The sequence below is a fragment of the Microdochium trichocladiopsis genome (genome assembly GCF_020744255.1).
Source record: "Microdochium trichocladiopsis strain MPI-CAGE-CH-0230 chromosome Unknown B0I36scaffold_4, whole genome shotgun sequence".
NCBI classification, from domain to species: domain Eukaryota; kingdom Fungi; phylum Ascomycota; class Sordariomycetes; order Xylariales; family Microdochiaceae; genus Microdochium; species Microdochium trichocladiopsis.
Genome location: NW_025763547.1, coordinates 2,017,064 through 2,029,236, shown reverse-complemented (window position 1 = coordinate 2,029,236; position 12,173 = coordinate 2,017,064). Strand labels below are relative to the sequence as shown.

The 12,173-nt window shown below is 58.1% G+C and overlaps 5 protein-coding genes across 5 annotated transcripts; 3 read left to right on the top strand and 2 right to left on the bottom strand.

The window, feature by feature from the left end:
- The first annotated feature begins 723 nt into the window (after positions 1–723).
- On the top strand, positions 724–1,852 carry B0I36DRAFT_383103 (ribosome biogenesis protein Nop16). Its single transcript, XM_046160944.1, has 2 exons — positions 724–1,035; positions 1,148–1,852. Exons 1-2 carry the CDS (start codon positions 917–919, stop codon positions 1,833–1,835), a joined length of 807 nt encoding a protein of 268 aa, XP_046014022.1. The 5' UTR covers positions 724–916; the 3' UTR covers positions 1,836–1,852.
- A 253-nt stretch (positions 1,853–2,105) lies between these two features.
- On the bottom strand, positions 2,106–4,400 carry B0I36DRAFT_320935 (major facilitator superfamily transporter). Its single transcript, XM_046153618.1, has one exon. The coding sequence runs from the start codon at positions 4,147–4,149 to the stop codon at positions 2,470–2,472; it is 1,680 nt and encodes a 559-aa protein (XP_046014021.1). The 5' UTR covers positions 4,150–4,400; the 3' UTR covers positions 2,106–2,469.
- A 1,860-nt stretch (positions 4,401–6,260) lies between these two features.
- On the top strand, positions 6,261–7,794 carry B0I36DRAFT_105921 (uncharacterized protein). Its single transcript, XM_046147797.1, has 3 exons — positions 6,261–6,554; positions 6,638–6,858; positions 6,973–7,794. Exons 1-3 carry the CDS (start codon positions 6,384–6,386, stop codon positions 7,478–7,480), a joined length of 900 nt encoding a protein of 299 aa, XP_046014020.1. The 5' UTR covers positions 6,261–6,383; the 3' UTR covers positions 7,481–7,794.
- A 313-nt stretch (positions 7,795–8,107) lies between these two features.
- On the bottom strand, positions 8,108–9,660 carry B0I36DRAFT_348281 (thioredoxin-like protein; the record flags this gene model as incomplete). Its single annotated transcript, XM_046156672.1, has 4 exons — positions 8,108–8,574; positions 8,694–8,970; positions 9,033–9,100; positions 9,552–9,660. The coding sequence occupies 4 exons, from the start codon at positions 9,658–9,660 to the stop codon at positions 8,108–8,110; spliced, it is 921 nt and encodes a 306-aa protein (XP_046014019.1).
- Positions 9,661–10,438: 778 nt separating this feature from the next.
- On the top strand, positions 10,439–11,998 carry B0I36DRAFT_361891 (FAD dependent oxidoreductase; the record flags this gene model as incomplete). Its single annotated transcript, XM_046158559.1, has 2 exons — positions 10,439–10,472; positions 10,548–11,998. The coding sequence occupies 2 exons, from the start codon at positions 10,439–10,441 to the stop codon at positions 11,996–11,998; spliced, it is 1,485 nt and encodes a 494-aa protein (XP_046014018.1).
- Between the last annotated feature and the right edge of the window lie 175 nt (positions 11,999–12,173).

Below are 12,173 nucleotides of genomic sequence, written 5' to 3'. Positions count from 1 at the left end.
GGGAAGGAAGCCGAACGAGCATCCTCAAAGCAGGACGCTGTTGCACGCTGGTACGATGCTTAAGCTGGCGTTCACATCTGTCCGGAAACTCCCGCTCAGAGCCATGATCTGAGATCAGTGTGGTCCTGTAGCTCTCTGTCTGTACGTGGCTGGTTTCTTGTCAGCCTTTCTCGAAGCCCTTGTCACCGAGGTGCCTGGAAACCAAGGGCCTGTAAGTGGGTGAGTCAATGGCGTGATATATCGTTAGAGCTCGCAGCCAGCGCTCTCTTCAGACGGGGTATATCCGGAGCTTGAGAGGCAGACAGAGTGACAAGAAAGGAGGGCATTTTCACGCGACTATGAGATATGGCTGACTGCTGACGAGAGCGCGAGAGTGTCACAGCCAGGGTGCCATCAATGTCGCTCTTGGACAGCCACTTCTTATGGTCAGCGGCATATTGGCAGGAGAGAGCGCTGGTGGCCAATCCTGGACCAGTATTCCTGCCGAGCCTGACAGCATGCGGCCTAAATCAAGCGTAAGGGCCCCGAGAGTACCGGTGGAGGCATAGATAGTCGACTCTTGAATCGAGGTTGACAGAAAGTGGAAACCTCTTTACTTTGTCCAACACAGGTTGCGGTCGAGTCCCACATTTCCCAAACAACCCCTGCAACTTGGCCCCCGCTATTCTGCCTAATCGTGCTGATAAGCTGCACCCTGCCGCAAACTTCCCAGGCTGGGCCCAGAAACTTTTTTGTTATCGCAACTCTTATCGCCAAGCCGCACTTGCTGGCCGGCAGCACATTCACAAAGCGACAGTCGAAGTGCGAAAGAACAAGCACCAGCCAGCCAGCCAAGCCCAATCGATACTACACACTCAGCCACCAATCCCGATCGTAAGAGAAGCAAAGAACAAAACCCAGAAAGAATCAAGAAGCAATGGGTCGTGATCTCCAGAAGCGCAAGCGCCGCTCCTCCCGGGCCGCCGTCCGGCAACCTTCGAGCAAGTCGAAGCGCCTCATGTTCCCGCTGGGCAACAGCATTGTCGCGCAGAACTGGTGAGCAGACCCCGTTGATATCCGAATATATACATATATATACTCTTGCATGGGAGGGGTTTCGACATACAAGAGGGCTGACCTTGGTCCCTTTTTTCCTCGACCGCTTTAGGGACAAGAAACAAACCGCCTCGCAAAACTACCGCCGCCTCGGCCTCGTGAACCGCCTCAAGGCGCCCACGGGAGGGTCCGAGCCCGACCGCAAGACCAAGCAGTCCGGCCTGGTGTCCGAGTCCACAGCCGTCTTGACCAGCAGAAGCACGCCACTGAACAGCGCCGCCGCCTCCTCCTCAAAAGCGTCAAAATCCGCGGACCCTTTCTCGATCGCCCTCGCCACGGACGCCGTGGTCAGCGAGGTGCGCGTCGAGCGCGACGAGAACGGCAAGATCATCCGGATCCTGGACGACACTACCTCTGGCAGCAGCAAGAGCAAGAAGAACAAGACGAAGCCGAACCCGCTAAACGACCCGCTCAACGCATTTGACTCAGACGACGACGAAGAAGGGGAGGAGGACGAGGTCGACGGGGAGGAGTGGGGCGGCATCGAGGAGCAGGAGGAGGCCGAGCTGCCCGAGGGCAACATCATCAAGCAGCTCGAGGAGGAGGCGAACCGGCCGCAGATCAAGGTCCCGCGGGGCCAGAGCGCGCGCGAGCGCGAGTGGCTCGAGGACCTGGTCGCCAAGCACGGGAGCAACCTCGCCGCCATGGCGCGGGACCGCAAGCTCAACCCGATGCAGCAGACCGCGGCGGATATCGGGCGGCGGCTGAAGAAGTTACGCAAGGAGGGCGTTAGTATCTGAGCTGAAGTCGATTGGATTGTTGTGGGGGGGGGGGGGGGGAACTTGAGTGATTGAGGGCCGAGTCACGGGCAAGACCGGGCAAAGGGACACATTGAGCATTATTGCACTCATGGCGTTTATCATATGGGCATGTAATTTGATTAGACCAGATCTTCAAAGCTGAGAACAACTCAACGGGCCTGCAAGGCTGTTGCTATACTGAATGAAGACTGCTGTGATGACGACGGAATGATGTGCGATGCATAGTTACACCAACGGCGCAATGGCAAATGGATATATGGTCTTGATTTTTCTACTCTTTATCCTCGCGAGTCTCCTTCCGACCCTATATATCTCTCCATGTATTCATGCTGTTGCCCATTTACATCGCGTTCCAGTCTTCAATCTCGAAGGACTGACTAGAACGCGATCATAGCTTCCAACTACCACATCTATCCACACTTTCTCAAGTTGGTCGAATCCAATGCTCAGGTGTCCTGAGTCTCCCTTTTCTCGCCAGACAAGCCCAGATACACAAGAGGCTTGCTGTTACATCCATAGCCTAGGGGACAAAAAGGTTATCGGTGTCCCGTAAGGCCGCCGACCTTCGTCCCGCACTTTTCATGCACTTTTCAAGCGCTTTTCGTTATATGGCTTACTCCCGCGCAGCCTCCTCGACATCGTTCCCGTCTTCGTCGGTCCGCGCCATGGTCGAGTGCAGCTTGTGCTGCCTCAGGAGCGAGACGGCGACCAGCGCGGCCACGGCAAGGGCCATGACCAGAAACCACACGCTGCGGAACGCCTCCATGTACGACGCGATGACGCCGTCCCGCCAGCCGGGCGGCAGGTGCCTGACCTCGCCAATGTCGTCGCGGATGCGCTGGATCTCGTCGGCCGCGCCGGGGAGGTCGCCGAAGCGGCCCCAGAGCTGCTGCAGCAGGACGTTCTGGTACACGGCCGACGAGACGGTGATGCCGAGCGTGCTGCCGACGGAGCGGAAGGCGTAGGTCGCGCTCGTGATGACGGCCTGCTGGGAGTGGTCGACGGCCGCGAGGCAGGCGAGCAGCGTGACGGTCAGCATCGCGCCCATGCCCGCGCCGAGCAGGAGGTGCGCGAGCATGAGGTGCCACTTGGGAGTGTGCTCGTCGAGGGTGACGAGGATGATGGTCGCGATCACCTGCAGCGACACCGAGATCATGCCCAGCGCGAGGTACTTGCCCGTGCGCTTCATGATGAGCCCGGCGCCCACAGACGAGAAGCTCACGCCGATCGGGCCGAAGAGGAGGACGAGACCCGCCTGCGTCGCGCTGTTGCCATTGACCTGGAGATAGTAAGGCACGAAGAACATGATGGAGAAGTTGACCATGGTGCAGAGGAAGTTGGTCATGCAAGCCATGCCGACGGTCCTGTCGAGCAGGAGACGCACGGGAATCACGGGCTGCTTGTGCCGCGACTCCCAAAAGATGAAGCAGAGCAGGGCGACGACGGAGAGCGGCAATGTTGCGAGGATCAGCGGATGGCTCCAGGGGACGATGTTGCCGCCCGCGTTGAGGCCGAGAAGCAGCAGCACCAGGAAGGTGATGAGCGAGAAGACGCCGACAAAGTCGATGCGGGCGAGGTAACCCTTGTCGGAGATCTTGGGCGGGATGCGGACGAGGTATGCGACGAGGCACGCTGACACCAAGACGGGGGGCACCTGCAGCAAGAACGCCAGCCTCCAGCCCATTTCGGTGCGGTCGTTGATGAGTCCGCCGACCAGACCGCCCAGCATGGCGCCGCCGGCGTAGCAGATGTTGCCGACGCCCTGGATGACACCACGATTGCGCAGCGGGACGAGATCCGAGGCGGTAAAGGTCGAGATGGCCATGAGACCACCACCGCCTATGCCGGCGATCACGCGACCAGCGATCATCGAGCCCTCGTCCCGCGCCAGACCACAGACCAGGTTGCCGGCAGCGAAGAAGACATTGCTGAAAACGAGGCCAGGTCCGCGACCAAAGATGTCTGTGAGGCGGCCGGAGATGGGCTGGCAGGCGGCGTTGGCGATGAGGTATGCAGTCGCGAGCCAGGACAGGAGGCTGAGGCTCTTGAACTCGCTGGCAATCGGGGCTGACAAGGTGGCGATGATTGTCGCATCGATGGCGCCGAGGAAGACGCCCACATAGCAGGTGCCCAGGATGAGATAGAGCTTGGAGCCCCTGATCTCTTCGACGACGACGGTCTGCTCCTCATCTTGAGGTACGCTGTTGTCGCCGTTCAGCAGAGGCGTCCGCTCGGTTGCGGAGCCATTGGCGTGAGGCGCGGCGTGTCCATTGGCAGGCGTGGGGTGGGCCATTGCAGCGGGCAAGACAAGCTCGAGGAACAGAGCCTGGCGAGGGAGGTGTAAAGGAGAGATACACCACGCTGCGTGATGTTGCCGTGAGCAACTTAAGTCCTTGTCGGCATCATGGCCGACGGCGGGCGCGGAAGCAGGGACATGGAATGGCGCCGGTCCCCGGAGCCGGCCGGTGGGGGCATCGCGTCGACCCTTATCTCCCGGGCGAGCTCCCCAGCTCAGACTCTACTGTGTCAGCGCAAGAATGTGTCAGCACCAGTAGTGACTCAAGTTCGCCCTCCGAGCCCTGGAGCCGCGCAACACCGTGATGGAATTCGTGACTGCTGACATCATCAAGACTCCTACGTGTAAGAATTGCTCACTGTGATGCCTTGAATAGGCAAGTTTACGACGAGGACCTGGCTGCCCATCGTACCAGCGTAAAGGCATGTGGCATTTGACTGGTTACTAACCAGCTCACTGCGACACTGTCCCTTTCTTTCAAATCCAGTGGTGTCACTTTGCACCATGGCACGGGTGGTCAGTGGTTAAGCTTCGTAGCGTTGTAGAGCACACAGCTGCTAGAGCCGTTGGAGGTCGAGAGATTGAGTACATACATGCCGTGGACCTCGACAGGCACAGGTTTGCAAAGTGCAGCTTCCGCAAGAGCTTGCCTTGAAGAAACCAAGATTTAATTAGAGATCTGCTCCGTGGCTGCAGGGGGAGCGAAGTCGAAATGGATAATTAGGAGCCAGGCCAAGACAGGTCCAAAACGCGCTTCGTAGTGCCCGGGGCTAATTATAGCACCGAAACCAGGGAGGCTCATGGACAGAGCTGCTGGATCGAATATGCTGGCCTGGTCTCGAGAGCCGCTACCAGGGCACGACCTGAATACAATCAAATCTTTTGAGAGCTGGGGCGAAGGTTGATGGGGCTTGGTCTTGTAGCGGCAGCCCACCACCAGATGCTCCCTTCCCGCTCAGTGGTCCAGTTCTTTTGATGGAACACGGCGACAGACATTGCAATTGAGTTGAGGTGGAGCTCGAGGCGTTCCTGCGGGACACTCCGTCAAGTTGCAAACAGGTCGCCAGAAAGAGTAATTTGGCTATGTAAGCGTCCGCGTGCGCCACGTTTCCACTCGCGGCTGATCAGCGGCCGCCGTCAGTTGTCACTGTCAACGTTGCCACGACGAGGCTTTGTGTGGTGGAGTGCCCAGGTGGTGGAGATGCACAGCCATGCCCAGCGCTGCAGAACACACGCCCGCCAGGCCCAGCCAGGGTCTGGGGCAGGCTTCCGTCTTCGACTGGCAGGCTGCAGTGGCACTTGAGCTGTGCCATGAGGTAATGCTTGCCCCTCTGCTGAGGGAGCCCAGACAGGACTGGGGACAAAGTAATACAGTACGACAGGACGGCACACTTCCAAGGACTCTGACGAGGCTCTGTGCTTGCCTCTAGTCGATGAATGGGCGCTGTTGAGGACCAGTCGAGACCAGACTTTCAGGAGACTGCCTACTTGCGCCAGCTGCCCAAGGTTTCGGCTTGAGCATAATCAGCACTAACTGTGAAAGGCGGCCCGGAATTGACTTGGTGGAGGCAGGCAGGGCTGAAGCCAGCACAGCCCAGCTGGCGAGTCGCAGCAGCAGCACCTCACTGGGGCCGCCCAGCCAACGCGGCGTCAGGGGTCTCTTCGAGGCTGCGACTGGCCCCCAAGCACACAACATAACATGGCAGACGACAGCCTCTAGGCGCACACGCACTCACAGACGCCAATGCATGTAGCCATCCACCCGACTGCGCGGCAGCAGCAACAACACCTCCACATCCTCCCGCCGTCAGCCTCAGCTCTTGCCCGACAGCTTTGTTTTCAATCCCCCTTCTCCCTCCATCACTCCTCTCTCTCTCCATCTATCTTCTTCCTCCCCCTTCCTCACTTCCCCGCCGCCGATCAAGGACCTCCACCACTCCGCACGAGCTTCTTATTCGACTCGAGTTTCAGACCAGCGTCATAGCAACCCCGGCAGCCTACGCTCGTTCCCACACCTGCTCTCATTCTGCCAACTGTCGCAAAGGCTTCACGAAACCCCCGACGCAGAATCAAGGAGGAGCACCTCGACACGCCATTTCTTCTCAGAGCGACACTCTCGCCGCCCGCTTACGGTTCCAACTTGCGTTCTACTCTCCCGCATATCCCCACACACGAGTCTTGGCAGACAAATAGCAACACATCCAGCCCGAGACCCCTAGAAACAGCCTGAGATGGGCTTCGCCGACAAGTTCGACATCAACCCGGACTCGGTGCCGACATACAAACTTGCTCTCCACTCCGCTCAGATCGTTCTAGCCGTGGTCGTCTTCATTCTCGAGATTGTCCTATTCCGCGCTCAAGACGCCATCATCAATGGTCACAATGGGTGGGTGTTTGGACTGGTAAGAACTCGCGGACCTCTCACACGACAGTTTCCATCAATCGAAGCTCTCAGCTAAATTTTTTTTCTTTTCTTGGACTCTAGTGCTTCCTGAGCATACCAGCATGGGTTTACCTCGCAGGTGCCCCACGATATGAGCGCACGCGGAGAATCGCCCAGCCTGCCGCCATGACAGTGGTTGACTGCATCTGGGCCATTTTCTGGCTGTCCGCGTTTGCCAGCCAGGCCGCATACAACTCTGCAAACAGCTGCGGCCAAGGCTGCGCAGTGAGCAGGGCCATTGTCGGCATGTGCTTTTTCGAGCTGTACGTTATTTTTTTCTTCTCCCCCCGTGGAAGACTTATGGACAAAACTATTTTCCCCAGCCTTGTTTGGGTACATGCGACATGGCCGCTGATATTCGTGCTTCTCAAAAACAGGCTCCTGTGGATTCTGTCCACCCTGGTCAGCTTCTTCACGCTCAAATACTGGCACGCCAACGGCGACTTGCCCGGCTACGAACGCCTCGACCGCAGCAACACAAACATCGATCCGGACAAGGCCGCCTTCTCGATGGCCCCGCACGACGAGGAGGCGTACGCGCCCATCAGCGGCAACGACCACGACGACGACCACCACAGCAACGTGCCCTACAACGCCGACGCCTACGGCTCCGTCAACTCCAACACCCTGTTTGATAGCAGCACCTCCTACGGCGGCGGCGGCGCCGCGAGCACCCACACCGACCCCTTTGCCGATACCTCCTATGGCGGCGGTGGTGCGCACAGCACATACTCGGACAACAGCTATGGCGGCACGAACCCCTACAGCGGCGGCCACCAGGCTAGCGGCTCTCAGATCTATGCGCCGCCTACCGCGGAGGAAGACTACGACGACGGCCGGCCCGCCAAGTTCCCGGCTGCCAATTACGACCGGACATTGCACTAATGGTGTCGGTGGCTTTGGTGGCTTCGGGAGTGGATTGTTTGGGAATGTGGAAAGTGGTCTGCGCCTCGCGCGAAAAGCAGTATATACATAGATTTGCGTGAGAGGGTGGTCCAACCCGGGTAAGGAAAAACCCTGTAAAAACCACCGACCTATTGTGCCTTTTTTGGTTGCGCTTGGAAGTCCATGGGGTTTGCATTGTTATAGGATGAATGATACACATTTGTTTGTTTCCAAGCATTTTCTTCGGTATTGGCAATGGTCTGATGCACACACATTTCCAAGCATCGCATCCAAATGGTCCAACATGGCTCTGCATGGCACAATCGGCATGGGGTTTCAAGTCAGACTGATTTGAAATGAATTCTTTAAACTTTGTCAAGCGGACCGATGCCGTCTTGACAATTGTGGTACAGCTAGTGACTGGATATCATGATAACGCGTCTGAGAAAACAAACAAGAGTTTTTGGGTGTGAAAAGAGACAGGGTCGAGTACCCGAGTACCGTGGCAAGACGTGATAGGGCGAGACTAGAAGGTTTCGCAGAGAGTTGAGGTGAGCTCATCCGCACTAAACCCCACGGTCCGCGCCAACCATCGGCCTGGGTGGAAAAGCGAGCCAAATCATAAACTTAAGCCTGCTTGTTGAGCTCCTCGAGGATGTTCTTCTCGAGGGACTCGGGCTTTGTGGTGCTGGCCCAGCGGCCCTTGACCTTGCCGTCGCGGCCGACGAGGAACTTTTCAAAGTTCCACTTGACGCGCTTCATGCCGAGGAGGCCCGGCTGCTCGCTCTTGAGCCACTCGAACAAGGGATCGGCCTTGTCGCCGTTGACGTCGATCTTGCCCATGATGGGGAAGGTGACGCCGTAGTTGAGCTGGCAGAACTCCTGGATGTCGTCGTTGGTGCCGGGCTCCTGGCCGCCGAACTGGTTGCAGGGGAAGCCGAGGATGACAAAATCGTCTGCGTGCTTGGCCTTGAGGTCCTTCCACAGCTTCTCGAGCCCCGCGTACTGCGGGGTGAAGCCGCACTTGGAGGCCGTGTTGACGATCAGGACGACCTTGCCCTTGTAGTCGGCCAGAGGCTTCGCTTCGCCCTTCTCTATTGAGGGTGAATGGGGAGACAATGTCAGTACTTGCATCCCGGAAGTTCGGTAGCAATAGTGATTGGAGAGGATCAAGACTATGCAGAAAGTCCAGAGCTGGAGGAGTGGCACATACTGTCGACGGGCTTGAAGTCGTAGAAGCTGGTAGCAGAGGCCATGTTTGCGACAGTGGTGCTGAATGTCCGGGCAGGAGGGTGAGGCTGGGTAGTGGTAGTGGTAGTGGTCGTTGTTCTTGTTATGGGAGCAATGGAGGAAGCCGAGGTGTGCGTGGTCGCTGGGGAAGAGGTGTGGAATATACTGCGGCGTGACGACAAAGCAGATGCGGCAGCGGCGGGTGGGCCGATCCGATGAGGTGCTGCCGAAGCGCCAAGCTTCTGCGCGTGCTTGAGGGCCTGCATGGCAGCAGGAGGAGCTCGGCTCGGAACAGCAAGGGTCAAACACGGGAGCCCTGTACCTGCTTGCACCACGTAGAAGGTGGCAGAAGAAAAGGAACGGAAGCAGCAGCACGGGCAAAGACGTGACCTAGCGTGGGAGGATCGAGGGCAGACTGCCGAAAGCAGTAGGGTCGGCCGGCGACGACTGGAAGCCCCTCCAGGCGGTCGACATGGGATCCCCTCCTCCCACTACGGGCTCAGTGGATGACAACAAGGGGGGCTGGCTGGCACACATTCTCGCCATACAACTGTCTAGCTCGGCCTAGGGCCCCGGGGACTTCGAGTCTCCAGTCCGCTGCCGCACCTGCATCGCCCCGGAAGGACCTCCACCGCTTGAGCAATTATCTGTTTTGTGCAAGGACCATAATGAAGGCGGCGATAAGCCTCGGTTGCCTCGCCAAAGAGCTGCCCACTAGCGGCGGCTGCGTCTGCTCAGCTTCAAGTTTCTGCATCTCCCAAAGCTTCAGTAGACAGCTCTCGCAGTCGACGGGGTCTCGTTCCGCACGGCGCTGTTTTGAAGTGCCGTTCCGCACACCAACCTGTACCCTTTCGTACTTCGGGTTCCCCGTTAGCCCGGTGTCCCGATTGCAAAGACGTGTGGCTCTTGACGGACGCTCCGCGCACACTTTCACGTACAACGACTTCCATGTCATTTGCCAATCCTGGCAATCTGGCCCGGCGGGTTAGTACGGCTTACTTAAGGACGACTAGGCATCTCCATTGCCCTTTTTAGCACCTACAGACCTTTCCCTGACTAATCATCTAGCCAGAGTCAACACTGAACAACTGTTTATTATTCGACGACGTTTTCTCTGTCGTCGCCGCATCCGTGGCCTCGAGGGCACGAAGAATTGACAATATTTGATCAGCACAGCTGACTTGGTGTAATAGACCAGGTTGTGTCCGAACCATGAGTGGCAACACCAGAGGAGCATTTCGCTGGTCGCACCTGCCAACTTGGTCGACCCACTTATGCACCCACATCCAGCCAATTGCATCACCCTGATCCAGCTCCGCTGCATGTCAACCCGTGGACGCCCTTGTGGCGGCGCTGCCTTGGATGTAACAATGGGCTGTCCCAAACTCCTTGCTGCTCGTTCGATACGCGCTTCCACCATCGCAACGACATTGTCGGCCCCCCAAGCGGTGGCAGTACGTGAAAGTAACCGCATTCGCAGTACCTATGCGCCTTGCTGCAGGATTTGCGTCCCCTTCAACCACCTGCGGCACGCCACACGATAGCTCCTCTTCGGAACACGGCCAGCAATCAAAGCACCGAGCATGTGACGCCTGGACCCGGAGGCGCCTGCACGAGTCCATCGCCCGTGGGTGCGAGCCCACGTCTCTCACAGCATTGGCCATAGCATGACGCATTGCTGCCAGCCCTGATCTCCCTTGCGCGTGCCCGCGCTTGGCCAGCTCAAGCATGGAGCCACGGCCTCGGCATATCATCATTGTCGGTACGCGCATCCCCAAATATCCCACGATATACTCCCCAACTTTGCGTCGTCCCGTCCGCTGACCTTGTTGCCCAGGGGGTGGAATCATCGGCACCACAACCGCATATTATTTGACCCGCCACCCTTCATGGAACCCCTCCATCCACCACGTCACCCTACTCGAGGCGACTGCGGTCGCCTCGGGCGCTTCCGGCAAGGCTGGCGGCCTGCTGGGCTTATGGGCATACCCGCAGTGCATCGTGGACCTCTCCTACCGCCTGCACGCTGATCTCGCAGCCGAGCACGGTGGTGCCGAGCGCTGGGGTTATCGGCGGGTCACCTGCGGCCAGATATCGGCCAAGCTCAAACGCGATCAGCTCCGTCGCCGGACCGACACCGCCATCGGAGCCGGAGCCGGGGTTGGGACGCCGGAGAGTAAGCACCGTCAGCCACGGAGGAAGAGCAATGTCACTCCTTCGGCCAAACAGCCGCTGCTCACACCCAAGCATGGACCAATACCAACATTAACGCCCTCCAGCAGTGACAATTCCGATGGTAGTTTAGATCGGTGTCTCGACCTGAAAATGCTTCAAAGCGAAGAGGAAAACCGCAAGGAATGGCACAGGCTTCCGAAGCAAGATGCGGCTGCGGCCGAGCTGCTGCGCGAGTCTGTGCTCCCACCCGATCTTGACTGGATCGATCATAAGGTGGTGCTAGAATACGCCGAGATGGGGATGCCCGGCTATACAGAAACAGCACAAGTGCATCCATACAAATTCACGACAGCGATAGCGGAGCTAGCACAGCAGGCCGGCGTGCAGGTTCGGAACAACGCCAAAGTCACACGGATAGGGCTGAACGCGGCCAAGACCGCGATCAGCAATGTCGAGTACCTGGATCGGATAACCAATGAGACACGAACATTACTGGGAGTAACAGACGTTATTGTGGCAGCTGGGCCATGGACCAGTTCCTTGGTGCCACAGGTCAAGATCGACCCTTTGAGAGTACACAGCGTCGTCTACTCGGCTGACGTCACGCCATTCGCCGTTTTCACCAACATCTCGCTTCCCGGTGACTGGGTGCCTGCTCACCGCGCGGCCAAGGGGCAGAAGCGAATTCACAAGGGCAGAGTAGACCCCGAGTTCTATGCGAGGCCCGATGGAGAAGTGTACGCCTGCGGCGAGCCTGATTATGATGAGCAGCTGCCAGAGACTGCGGACCTCGTCCCTTGCGATGATCTACAATGTGACGACATGATATCGTACATCGCCACCGTGAGCCCAGTGCTTGCTCGAGCACCCATAGCTGCGAAGCAGGCCTGCTACATTCCGCAACACGTTTGTGCTGACGAGGAGGGTGGGCCACTTGTGGGCGCGACATCAGTCAAGGGTCTATGGGTCGCTGCTGGACATACGTGCTGGGGCATACAGAATGGTCCAGGCACCGGCAAGCTGATGAGCGAGTTGATATTTGATGGCGAAGCCAAGAGTGCAGATATCACTAGCCTCGATCCACGCCAATGCAAAGGCATGATCGCAGTTTGAGGTGGCGGCGGCCATCGAGTAATTGACGTGGCACGTGGGAACTCGTACTACCTCAGCGAGTTGAGCTAAAGACTACTTATGTGCGAGCGTGTTTCGACTGCTGCGGCATGCGATTGCAGTACTGGGCTAAGGAAAAGTCCGAACCAGTAGATAGCTTGCCCGTGCCACGAACCAC